Genomic DNA, 13,601 nt, shown 5'->3' with positions numbered 1-13,601 from the left:
GATATAGACACTATGGCTGCTAAAAGGTCCAAAGTACACTGGGGTTTTTTTGTTAGTTCCTCCCCTAGTCCCCTCCAAAATCAAGCTCTCAATTTGTATTTTTCTGATTGGTAAACCTGAATTGCAGGTTGTTAAATCCTGGTGCTGAGCAGTTGCATCATGTAGATGTTCTTGCTAAATCCTGTGAGAAATGTCTTCTCTGCTCTTTCCCAGTAAGGGAGTGGTAGAGAGAAGGAGTGAGAGAGGGAAACTGAAACTCCAGGAAGAGTTAGCTGAGAACTGGAGGATTCTAGAAATGGATGATGAGAACTGAGACAGGAGTAATCCTTTTCCTGTATGTATTTTGGAAACTCGGCCTGAAACTTTTCCATAACCATTCCAGGTAATGACACATCTCCTACCTTTGATCCTACACACCAAAGTGGTTCATTTTTTGATGTACTCAGTGCACTGGAGTGAGTGCTACGTGAGCCAGATTTCTGTTTTGGCTGCAGCTGGAGGGATGTAAGTTGGTTTGTTGCTGTGTGAAGGAGAAACCCTTTGTACATGTCTCACCCCCTGGGAATTCTGAAGCCTTTCAAGACTTTTTGACTAGAGTTGCAAAGTGTTCCTTTTTGCAGAAGGATGACTGCTGAGATGTTTAAACTAGTTAGGAGATTAATCTAAACGCTGAACAGCGAAAAATGGGTTTCATACAGCCCTAATCATTTGCTTTGAAAGGAGTGCTTGGTCTACCAAAAATCCTTTGGAGGTCTATTAACTGCAAATCTAGTAAATGATAAAAAAGTAATGCTTTTACATAAGATGTTACTTTATTTTTAGTGTTGCCTAAAGCTGACACTGGCATCTGGGCAACTTTGGATCAGAAAGAGCTCTCAGTACCTGGATTTCTACCAGATGTTTTCTGGAAGTTGTGCCCAGAGGGGTGGGCATGGGGTGGTGGGCACAGGACTGGCTGGTCCTTTGGAGGTCTGTCTGTGCTGCCAAAGTGCCACCTTGTGCTGATGGTGGGTGTCAGGTAAATGGTGGAATGAGGTTTTCGAGAAATGAGAGACTCATTTCATTGCCTGGAGTTTTAAGTTTGCTTTCTTTCCATCTGGACAAATAATGCCAGAGTCAAAACACATTCAAATCCAGGCACACAGGTTGGCAAAAAGAGCAGGAGAGAAAGCAATGTGGGTAAAAGTAAGGCCAAGAAATTGTGCAAGAAAGAGAAAAGTGTGTGAACCTGTAAGATGAAGGGATCGTTTGAAAGGGTGCATAGCACAGTGCTGCTTCAACTACTGGGAAAAACCATCTGTGGTGTGCTGAGCAGAGGTCTTGGCAGGATCAAAGCCTTATTTTAAATCTCTCCATCCCAGTTCCAGTGTTGGAAGGTAGAAATAGCACAGGCATAGCAGGAGCAGCATATGGTGACCATGGTCCATTCCGAGCTGGGGCTGGAATTGTGGGCCAGGCCCTGTGCTCTGTTGGGGCAATCTCATTCCAATGCTGAGCACTCAGGCTTTGGCTTTTAGAGCAAGCACAGCACTAATATGATTGATAAAGGTGGAATGAGAGTAATACTTGCCTCGGGGACCAGCTCCATTGCTCTCAAGGTAAAACAAATGAAGTCAGTATAAAAGGTTGACACATATTCATGAAGATCAAACTTGACAAGCATTCTCTAGGTATGTTTAATATAAAATGTAGATGGCAGTAATTTGCAGCATCTCTGGATTCTGATCATCTGAGGCAGTTGTGCTGGTCTCTTTTTGCTCTATATGTACCATAGACTGAACTATTGACTGCCAAAACCATCAGGATCCCATAGAGGAAATGGGTAGGAAACTAATTTCGATTGATTTCAGCCATGGTTAGGTCTGTTGAGTGAAAAAAAAAATAGAAGGGAAAATTGCTTTTTGCTTGTACATCTGCCCAGACATAGCAGGCTCCTGCCTGCTTCATCAGCAGCTCCACACCATGTCTGCTCATTGCTACATCCCCACAGCCTTCGTGCTGCAGTGGCCTCCACTGAGGGATTTGGGTTTTTCTGACAGATTTGAGCTCCTACTTTGTCAGCAGCATGAACTAGGACAGAGAAGAGAAGAGAAGAGAAAATCCTCCAGAGTGGGGAGATCCTGAGCTGGAGCTTCCCAGTGAGGTCAGCAGTGGTTCAGTGACACACCAGGGCAGAAAGGTCAGCACTGCTGGCTGAGCACACACACCCACACGGCTCCCCATGGCCAGCTCTCCCAGGAGCAGCTTTCTGATGAAGTTTTAATTAGGTAAATATATGATTCTACTTCAGCAAAAGCATTTTATCTTACTGAGCACAGGGGGTTAGCCTTGATGATCTCAAGAGGTCCTTTCCCATCCTCAATGGTTCAGTCATTCTGTATATTTTTAAATTCTACTCCATTATGAAACTAGCAGCTGGGGTTTTTTTTGAGCTCTTCCAAGAAAACAAGAGGCAGCTATTATTTCTTAGCAGCAGATGTACAGTAACTCTTGATTATATTAATTTGACTGATCATAATTTTGTACAGCTGCTGCAGATCCCCTCGATGCAAAAACACACAAAGTATTTTAACACTTACCTCTCACAGCCTTTTAACATGTCTTGAGTACTCCTAAAATCTCAGTACAGTGTAGAGGTCCCTTTAGAAAGAGGCAAGGGCTCAAAGCAAAAGTGAAGCAACTCTGTAAATGGATTAGTCAGCAAAGTAATGATGTTAAGAAAAAAACACCACAACTTTTCCTTTGAAATATTTGATTGTTTTGTGCATTTTAGTGAATTAACACATGAGGTTTAACAGGATACTTGGACTCTTATGTCTGTTGGGGTTTTCTTGCATAATGCCCTCAGTATCTCCGTGTCTGGTGTGTTTGCATGATGGGGATGGGAAGAAAGAAACTTTTTGTTATCGTTCATCAAAGACTTTTTTTTTTTTTTTAAATTTAGTGCCAGAGCTTGGGTTTCCTGGAACATCAAGCAGTAATTATCTCCCTGTGTTTGCTGACCTTTCATTCAACTCAGATTTTGCTTTTGCATTCAATACTAATTCTGTGGCCAATTTTTAAAGGAGTCTCATGATGGGGATGGGAAGAAAGAAACTTTTTGTTATCGTTCATCAAAGACTTTTTTTTTTTTTTTAAATTTAGTGCCAGAGCTTGGGTTTCCTGGAACATCAAGCAGTAATTATCTCCCTGTGTTTGCTGACCTTTCATTCAACTCAGATTTTGCTTTTGCATTCAATACTAATTCTGTGGCCAATTTTTAAAGGAGTCTCAAGTTAATCTTAGAAGCCAGCTGGAATGTTCAGTCACGGGACTTCCCTTGCTTCTGCTGCTGATTCAATGCAGTGTTTGCATGACTAAATACAGGCAAAGTTTTGGCTGGTTTTAGTTAATAAAGAGCATTTCAGAAGATTGTTATGCCCTTGTATGCCTTAGGTTTTGGGGCTTCTCTCCAACTAGCATGAAGTCTGACCTGGTTGGCAGGAGGTTTTGCCGGCTGTGGATGCTCCTGGAGAATGTGCTCTCTTGGGATCACGTTTACGGTCACCAACACGGATGGTGGCATTCAAAACCACTAGAGTGTGACATTCTCCACAGTTTCTCCCTGCTCCCACCTGAGACAAAGGGCTGGAGACAGACAGCACCCGTGGGAATAGACCTGGAGAGCCAATTTCAGGAGAATGTGCAGGCTGCCTCAGACAGGTATTTGGTGTTGGTTGACAGGAATGACACCAGTCCCAAGGAGATCTTGAAGTCTGATTTCTATCCAGGACAGGAGTGCACAGTGCATTTGGTGTAAGTGAGAACTTGACCTGCTTTCAAGGTCAGAAAATTCTTGGAATAAAGAGCTGAAAACAATAAGACACTTAAAGACATCTGAAATGCACCAATGTGTGCTGGATAGGGTATCATGCCAGGCCAACAGCCTTGCTAGGCTGACTGATAAAGATATTGTTAACCAATAGTGAAATAGTGGCCTGGATACCTTAAAAGAGTTTATTTCCTGGCTAATTATCCTCCCAAAGGTTTACCCTGTTGGTGTGCTGAGGTCTCTCTGACCTTTACTTTGGAGCTCCTCAATAGAGAATAAATTTACAGCCACCCAGAGAGGACGTGAAGTGCTGATCCTGCAGCAAAGCTGGAGCAGCCTACCAGCCCAGGCTCTTCCTGCTCTTTGCTTTAAGAGCTAACCAAGCCTTGCAGAAGGTGGTTGGGGGTCCCTTATTGACATCTCAGGTGCCTGATGGCTTTGTGCTCCTGCAAGGACAGCCTGGATCTCTTGCCTCATCAGATATGGCTGTAGTGTGTATGTGCATTTCCCTAATTTGCAAGTTAAATATGAAATGCTTCCTGTGCCTTTTTATCTTTGTAAAAATGCCCTGTGAAGGTATGATACACTCCAATACAACTCTGACAGCCCAGATAGTTGCCACAGTGTGCTGAGTTAAACATGTATATTATGTATATTTTCATGCTGTTACAATCCACTTTGGGACTTGTAAACTGTATGTCCATTTTTTTTCAGAATCTTCCTAAGTCTCTGCCAGGGTCTGAGTTCCACTGAGCATTTATCCTGGCTCTGTTCTGCTCCATCAAGTTCAGCTTTTCCCTGCTACATCCTCAAAATCCAGACTGTTTGGCATTCATTTCTGCAGCTGAAGAGAGTTCCTTTAACAGTGGAATCTGTCCAAGAGGCAATGGGTAAGAACTGTGATGCTATAGTTGCTGTTAGGTTCCTGCAGTTCTGCAAAAGGGGAGGGCAACTAGATAGTTTTGTTGAGGAAATTCCAGAAGAATGGGACAGTTGGCTCTGGAGAGACCGTGCTGGGATCTTCTTTCTTGTTTTGATCCACACAAGACTTTCTGAGTTTTATTCTTGCCTACATTTACTTCTGGTGTAAGAAAACAGTTGTTGCATTTATCTGAAAAGCAAACCAAACCCAAACACCACCCCCAAACCCAACAAACTGATGTGGATTAAATGGCTTCCATTGGCCAATTACTTGAGGAAATATGGGAATATGATCAGACTACAGTCATTGGATGCTGTTTTTTAGTAGTGGTAAATGATGGCAAATCCTGAGATGACTTCAGGGTAGAAATGTAAGCATGGAATCATCTGACAAAACGATACCATCCAAATGATTTTAGTCTCAAAAACAGATATTTTGTAGCATGTGAATAGACAAGTTTGTTGGAGTGTATTGAGGACGGGAGAGAATTGAATGTGCTGGGAAATAGTGGCCTGAGAGCCTGTGGAAGTGGAGGCTGAGGAGCAGTCACTTCAGGTGTGCCTGGGAAATCTATGCCTTCCTGAGCCACCTTCAGCACGGTGGTTCTGGCTTCATGGAAGCAAACACTGTCTCCAACCTAAAAATGATGCTGGCAAGGGGGTATAAGAGATTCTCTCCAGAGGAACCCCAAACTTTGATAGCTTCTTGTGACTCTAGTAACCATTCCTGGTTGGAAGAACTAATTCATGGAGCTATTACAGCCCTAACATCTCCATGAATTAACAATTTTTCCTCACTAGGCATGAGAGTGAAGTGAATTCTGCACAGTGAATAACTCCACACAGGTGCCAATTCCATCACATTATGTAAATAGCCTGTGAATAATGGAGAAGCCTATGAAATGAAATGAAAGGAAATGAAATAAAAGGCATCAGTCAGTGCATTTGCATGGAAACCAAAGGAACCTTGTTTGAAAATGAGTGATAGCAGACAAGATAATTCTAATGTTGCCACTGTGGAATATTTCTAAGTGTCTTATTAGCATAGAATTGAAAGGACAGTGTTGTATTGCATTCATGAAGTCTATGAGGTAACACATCTGCAGTCAGTCTGACCCTTTGTGGTGAGGTTACTCAAAGTTTTGCTATAGATTTGCTCTCCTCTCATTTTTGAATTATTTTTCTATGTCTACTTTTACCTATTTTTCTGCCTATCCATATTTTCATTGTTTTCTCCTCTGTCCTGTACTCTTGCACATTTAAAATTTTCTTTCTATGTCTCCTTTTATCAAGTTGGCTATTCCTATTTTATACTTTTTTGTCACATAACCTGTTGCTTTTTATTTTTTCTATGTGTCTTTCATTTTTTTATTTCTGTTCTCTTGATTCATCCTGATGCTTCAGAGAGTGACCTTGGCATGCTGGTATCTCTGGAGTGTAATTTGTACCCCTCTGGGACTGCCAGGACATCTCTGCAGGTCATCATTCTTCCTCAGAGCAGTTTTTGTGTCCTCTCCTCCATCTCACTTGCCTCCAACAGATCAGCAGCTCCCTCAAGACATCTGGACTCTGATCAAGTCCCCTCCTGAATACCCTTGAGCCTTCTTCTGTCTGCTCTGACAATCCTTTAAATCTGCAGCAGGCTTTGTACCTTTATTTGGCCTTTTGGGTGATGTTTGGCCTCTGGATGTTGTTTGGCATTTGGGTGACCTTTGACCCCTGAATCAGAGACTCATAGAATCAACAGAGACTTTTTGATGGTCTTTGACCCTAGACAGATTTTGACATTTCTGTGACCCGTTGACCTTTTGGTGATTCTTGGCCTTTTGGTGCCCCATTTGTATGAGAACTGTCCTATCACCACTGCAGACAGTAAAATTTACCAGCTGGGCACGGGGAGAGTTTTCCACAGGATAATATTTATTTCTCAGTCCATGGGAGGAATCAAAGTCTTTAAGACACACACAGCACTGGCACTGCCAGAATTACAGTCAATAATCAATCAAGCTCTCTGCTCAACAGAATCAATTGCACAATGAATGTCAGCTCCCAAGTATCTAACCCTAGTTACACATGCTTACAGTTAAACCAATCAACCAGAAAATACACAGACATGGCACGATCTGTTCATTTACAAGGATGTTTATAAATATATTGGTTGGTCTACACGATCAAAATGCTCCAACAAAGATCTGATGCAGTTTGGGTTTTTTTAAAGCCATCACTGCTAAGACTTTGTCCATTGGGATAGCATTTGGGAGATAGGTTCCCCCTCTGGCTTTCCATCATTAATTCCATGTTGCTGCTCCCCCAGGAAGTTCAGTCCTCCAGCTGGTTGCATCAGGTAACAAGAGTCTGGTGAGCAAAGCTGTTAAGATTTTGTCTACTTGCTATACCAATAAAATAAGGGAAAGTCAAGTTATCAGCATTACCCAACACAGGGCAATATTTGTCAGTTGTAAGTATGGCATGTTGCAGTTACGTATATCACCGTCACACACTGTGTTGGAGTCCATAATACTTATGCTTTAAAAAGAGGCAACTACTCTTTGTCAGTTCGTATTCCTGTCAAAGGAAATTCACTCCAGATGACTTGCCTGGAAATTCAGTGTCAAGCTGTGTCTGAAGCCAGTGGATGTCCTGAGAGACCATGAAGGGTGATGTCTTCAGGACAGTGATGATCCTCTGTTCAGTTAACAATGATTTTTAGAAGAGTGGCATTAGGAAGAGATATGTGATAACTAGATGCTCAGAACAGAAATGGAGCATCAGCACTTGAGTCAAATGAAAGTGTGAGGAAGAAATGAGCAGAAGAAATCAAGGCACAAGTATTATTGTTCACATTTGATTCTGAAGCAGTGTTACTGCTCAGAGAGCTCCCACCTGCTAACTAACAACCCTCTTATGCCAAGATTCAGCCTGGAAGGAAAAATGGATGGCTTAACTCTGATCAGGATGTCAGGAGCAGACAAGTGGTGTTATAAAAAGCAATGGCAATTTTCTTTTTCTGTGCCTCTGATGCATACTGCCCAACACTTTCAGGGAGAGACAGGAAAGGGAGACCAACCATCAGCATCACATAATTTAAACCAGTGCTCATTTCACAGCTGTATTTAAACTACTTGGGCCTTGACACCAAAACCATCTCTGCTGTAAAACCAAGTACAATTTGGCATGCTTATAGAATGGGAATACTGGTATGGGAGCCACTTAGGCCAGGTTCACACAGGGGAATCTCAGCTGGGCCTGCTCCAAACACTAAGCACTGAGGCATTTGCCAACATGAGAACTGAAAATAATCTGAACTGTTGGGCTAATATTAATAAATTAGAGTAAATTGTGAATGTCACTTGGTTGTAAATTGCTTTACTCTTGGGCCTGAAGCTGTAAACAGTGTGCTTAAATCTGAGGAAGATGGTGATGGAGATTTGTGTTCCAAACCCAGGGAAATCCAGCTAATGGAAATAATTAACACTAGGTTATTCTTAACAGTCTGATCATTGGCCTTTATTGGGTGTTTACCTGTCTCCTCATTTCTTTTCTATGATGCACAAGGCAGGGGTTTAAGTCATGGTTTATGCACTCTACTGCACAGGTATGATATGGGTTATAATTTGACAAAAAATACTAAGTTATACCAAAATTAATCCCTACCTGTCATCAGATACTTGATTACCATGTCACTAATTCTGCCATTTTTTGCTCTTGTGAGTAGGACCACCCTTATGACTTTGTGGGCTCAGACACTAACGGATTTCAACAAGGTCTTTTTGCTCAGTGTGAATCAGGGAGGATATAACAATCCAGAGTTATCTGCAAGAACTTGTGAGGCTCTTGTCATAGAGCTCCTCTGATGAACAGAGTGATGCAGACAGTCTGAACTGATGCTGTAACAAGAGAACTGTGACCTGATGGAATCCTTTAAAAACAGGATGACTATAGAAAGTGATGGTCTCTTGAAAGAGAATTTTATAGCCTTAAGGTAAGTTTTATCACAGCTCAATCATCGAGGTGCTCATTGTAATCTGAAAGTTAATTCTTTTTCCTTAAGTGGGGCATTGGTAAATTGCCAGGGAATACATAACAAGGAATTTTATGTACAAGTGTTAAAACAAAGGGGTTTGGAACTCAGAAGGAAAAAAGAAGGTGCTTTAGCAATGCAAGTAATTAATTATATTTAACTTGAACAAGAGGAGGAGTAGTGAGTTGCTGGATTGAAGTGTTCCAAGTATTGTATTTAAACAGCCCAGTATTAATTGATTCTTTATGTTGTCACTGTAGCATGGATGAAGAAGAAGTTTTGGCTACTTTTTTATGGCCACACTGGAAAGTGGTTTTTAAAATGTTTTCATTTGAGAAAAGCTGTGTTCAGTATTACACGTTTAGGTTTCTATGCACTGTGTTACAAAAGACTATTTTCAAACACAGTTGGACATAAATGACCATATCTGCTCAAGTGTGGCCTCTCACTAGTGCAGAAATGTGAGGGAAAATATTGCTGAAATTAAAATGCAAACCTAATTTTCTACTCAAAGAGAAACCTGAAATCTGGGTAAACAGCTAAACCAAAATTGACTTTGAATTCATAGTGTGTTGGTTTGATAATGGAAATTCTAAAAGGTCTGTTGTAAGGACCAGTGGTGATGAAAACAGTTAAAACTGGTGGTTTGGAAAATGCAATGCATTTTTTCGTGTTGAACCGCATCAATCTGAGTGCAATTTGCAGTACATCAAATGGAGTCTCTTTTAGTGCTCATTAAATTAAAAAAAAGTTAAATTCCAACTCCAGCCTTTTCCCTTGTTAAAATACAATTTCTGGGCTGAACTGGTTTTAAACCAAAGCAGACTGCATGCTGGGGCTGGACGGAAGATGGTGGAAGATTAGGATAACTTCAAGGACCTTCCTTACTCTGTGAACTGCCTGTAAATTGCAGATTAACCAGGGATGGGATCAGTGTAGGGTAGGAAAACAAAAAGGCCAGAGAACAGTGTGAAAAGCTGCTGAAGTTAGGAACACCACAGTGTTCAGGGTTTACATGGGGAGAGCCAAGTGCTTAGCAAGAACATCCCCACCAGTGGCTGAAATGGCAACAGTTTTACTGGAGCTAAGCTAATATGCCATTCCCTTGGGAACTGTGGTTTAAAAAACTAAGCTGTTAATACTGTTCATAATTCCTTGTTATTGATCTTTAGGACTCTTGGAAGTGGTTTATTAATTATCATTAATACTATCATAAAGTACCTGGTAAGAGTGTGCCCATGGGAGCGTAATCCTGGTTTTGCAGAACTAAATGGCAAAGACTTCCCCTAAACTTGGTGGTAACATGGCCAAGACCCACAGAAGGAGGCTGTCTGCAGCAAATTCAGAATTTTGGAAACTGCTGTTGGATTGGTTTATATATCCACAGGTGGATTGTTTAGTTTCAGAGATCCCTTAGATGCATCAGTTTGCAGGTTTGAAAGGGCAATGTTTTCATATTCCTCTTGTGGTGCTGAACATCTGCAGTGGTGAGCTAGGACTACCAAATCCTTCTGAAAGTTCCTGTTCAGAAATCCATAAAAGATGGGGTTGATACAGGTGGAGATCATGGCCATGAGGTGGCATATTGTAAATGCCAGGTTATGATTACAGCTCATTAGTGCCTCATAGTTCCAGTCAAACACAACATTGAATATATTGAGAGGCAACCAGCAAGCAGCAAAAGTCACAACAATGGATACCAACATCATGTTAATCCTTTTGTTTTCACTCAGCCTGTTCTCATTCTCCCTCATCCTGTCTAGTTTACCACGTCTCCTTCGAAGACATACAAATATCCTGAGATAGCAGATAAAAATAAAGCCCAGTGGGAAGCAGTACTGGAAAACCAACAGGCTAGTGGTGAAAATCAGTCTCTCTGTAAGAGATGGCCATGCTTCAATGCAAGCAACCTTGTTCTTGTAGAAATCACTATGGAAAGACAGATGTTTGAAGGGTTCGTCAGTTATTTTGTGATACATTAAAAAAGGAATGGATATTACAAGGGAAAGTCCCCAGATGCAAAGAATTCCCCAGTAAGCATGTGAAATATTAGGCTTCCAGCCACGAGGGTTCACAATTAACTGATATCTCTCAACAGCAATGAGTACAAGGGAGAAAATGGAGACTGAGACAGATAAACTTTGTATGAAAGAACCTATTTTACACATTGCTTCCCCAAAGATCCAGTGGTCCATTAAGGTATATGCAACTGTGACAGGAATACACATGATACAGATCAAGACATCTGATAAAGAGAGGTTGGCAATCAAAATGTTGGTAACATTTTGAGTTTCTTTCTGTCTCTTTATTATAATAATCAAGGAAAGATTGCCAAAAAGCCCCACTAGTGTAACTAAGGTGTAAGCTGTAATAAGCAAGAATTCTGCAAGGAAGGAAAGTTGGCATGTATCAAAGTTCAAAAACTGGGAATAGCTAATGTTAGAGAGAGTTTGATTAGACAGGATCTCACTGGGATGCTGAATGGCTTTATCCATTGTGAAGCATCTTCCAACCTAAGGACAAAACCTTGTGTTATTTGGAGTATACTTTGTATGGAGCTTTCCAAAGCAGTGAGTACTATGGGTCTATCATTGTAGTTGGCATCCTTAGAGCTTTGAGCAAATCTAATCTGATGAACTGCAGTATGGAAAAGCAAGTGGTTATTAGTGGGTTTATGTATCTCTGTGGATGGAGGTTGTTGCCACCTTTCTGTGGTTTTGCCCTGACAGTGCTACAGACCTGCAACTGTGAGGTACAAGAAATAGCAGTGACAGCAGCTCTGATTAAACTTGTACGGACACTTTCATACAAATCCTCTTTTCCCAATTGTGGATAAAAGTTGATTTTTCAGAATAAAATATTTTAAGATCCGTTTCTGCTGAAGATTTAGCAAGGTTTAATGGATTCCAATGAGAATAATCTTTGCTCTTCTATTATCAGAAAAGAAGAATTGGGTCCTGCCATCACACTGCTAGCTTAGACATCACACTTTTATCTTCTTTAGAACTACAAAGCAATGTGAGCTAATACAGCAAATCCTCCTGAATTAATCAGAATTATGTGTGCTTGAGCTCAAGTGCTATTCAGCACCTCTGAGAGTGACATCTTTGAGGGAGTTTCCTGTTCTGCTGATGCATTGAAGATAGCATGTCCTTTTCCCTCAGTCTAACCCAAGAAAAACATGAACCAAAGATTACATTGTAGTTACACACACAATTATTTCTCTATCAGTAGTTACCAAGGCTTGTCTCATTTCCATACACACTGTTCTGTTGTACAAGTTTGACAAATGAAACCCCCAAAATTTTTTATGGTTAAATGCAACATATACTCCAGATATACAGTGCTGATTCTTCCTTTATCACTAACTTAAGCAGGAGTCAAGTAAAAACTCTGATATTAGTACAGTTCTGTTGTTATAAAACTAATACGAATGGGAAGAATTTGGTTCAGGAGAATATTCTGATGGGTTTGAATTTATCACTGAGTGAAAAAGTTAATCCTAAATCAAAGGCTCACCAGCTTTCTGGCCAGAAAGAGGTTGTTTCCAACCTGGGAAAGGAAAAAAAGAAGGATGAAAAGAGTTACTTTGAAAACTGACAGATGGCTAAGTATGCTCTACACATACATTTCAAAACTCAGCTTTAACTCACCTTAATTCCTTATGAAGTTATTGCAAAACTAGCTGGAAGGAGGTCATTCTCCACTCCTAGTAATAGTGCTGAGAGCCTGTGGAGAAAGGAGAATAAAAAAGCAGTGGGAAGTTAAAGAGGATGCATAAAAACAAGAAGGGATAGATGGATGTTTTATTATTACTAGAAGTAACCTGCATATATGTAGAAGATTTTTCAACATTTTATAGACATGATTCCCATTACTTAATCACTAAAGAATAAAAAAGTGTTTGGTTGATTGCACAGGACTAAACACCAACCCCAGGGTAAAACTGGGAATTATGATTCTCTAACTGCTTGCCCCCAGACACTCAAACAATATTTCAGCCAGAGTTATATCCTGGACTGCTTTATCCTGATCCTTTCCTTTGACTTAAGTTTGGATGCTTCAAACTAAGATTCTAAAAAAACCCCCAAACCCAACACTGCCACCTTTGGAGCATCTACTACCGCTCCCATACTGATTAAAATACTCTTTCAGTTAGCACACTCATCTTGGAGTGGGAAGTGGCTGTAGATTTATGTGACTGTGTGGCCCTGACGTTCCAAATGTGACTTAATTTGTGGTCAGGGTTAACATTAAGCTCTGTAGTCTCTCTAAATTACCCACCTGGCTTGGTAACAGCTATATCAAGGGAATGGCATGGACACCTATACAATCAGGCTGCAAAAGTCATTGAAGTCTGGTGGCTCAGATAGATTTTTGCAGTCTCTTGCATGTGTGCCTACTCCAGTAGGGCAAGAACAAGAGCTGTGAATCCTACTGTGTGTGCACCAGCCTCCAAAAACTCTTCTCCTACTTCTACTCTTCTCTTCTTCTACTACTCCCTGACAGGAGGTTGGAGTCAGGTGGGGGTTGGTCTCTTCTCCCAGGCAACCAGCAGCAGGACAAGAGGGCACAGACTCAAGTTCTGCCAGGGGAGGGTTAGGTTGGATATTAGGAAGAGATTTTTTACAGAGAGAGTGATCAGACATTGGAATGTGCTGCCCAGGGAGGTGGTGGATTCACCATCCCTGGAGGTTTTCAAGCTGAGACTGGATGTGGCACTTAGTGCCATGGTCTAGTGACCACGGTAGGGTTGGACTCGATCTTGGAGGTCTGTTCCAACCAGGTTGATTCTATGATTCTATGATTCTCCTAATGAGGCCAGGAGACAGGACAGGGATTCTGGAG

General features: G+C 41.2%; 1 protein-coding gene across 1 annotated transcript; it reads right to left on the bottom strand.

The window, feature by feature from the left end:
• Window positions 1-10,126: 10,126 nt before the first annotated feature.
• LOC103801336 (neuropeptide Y receptor type 6-like) lies at window positions 10,127-11,248 on the bottom strand. Its single transcript, XM_009073745.1, has one exon. The coding sequence runs from the start codon at window positions 11,246-11,248 to the stop codon at window positions 10,127-10,129; it is 1,122 nt and encodes a 373-aa protein (XP_009071993.1).
• Window positions 11,249-13,601: the final 2,353 nt, after the last annotated feature.

The sequence above is a fragment of the Acanthisitta chloris genome, unplaced genomic scaffold (assembly GCF_000695815.1).
Source record: "Acanthisitta chloris isolate BGI_N310 unplaced genomic scaffold, ASM69581v1 scaffold44254, whole genome shotgun sequence".
NCBI classification, from domain to species: Eukaryota; Metazoa; Chordata; class Aves; order Passeriformes; family Acanthisittidae; genus Acanthisitta; species Acanthisitta chloris.
The sequence above is the reverse complement of the archived record's forward strand: the minus strand, read 5'-3'. Positions and strand labels throughout refer to the sequence as shown.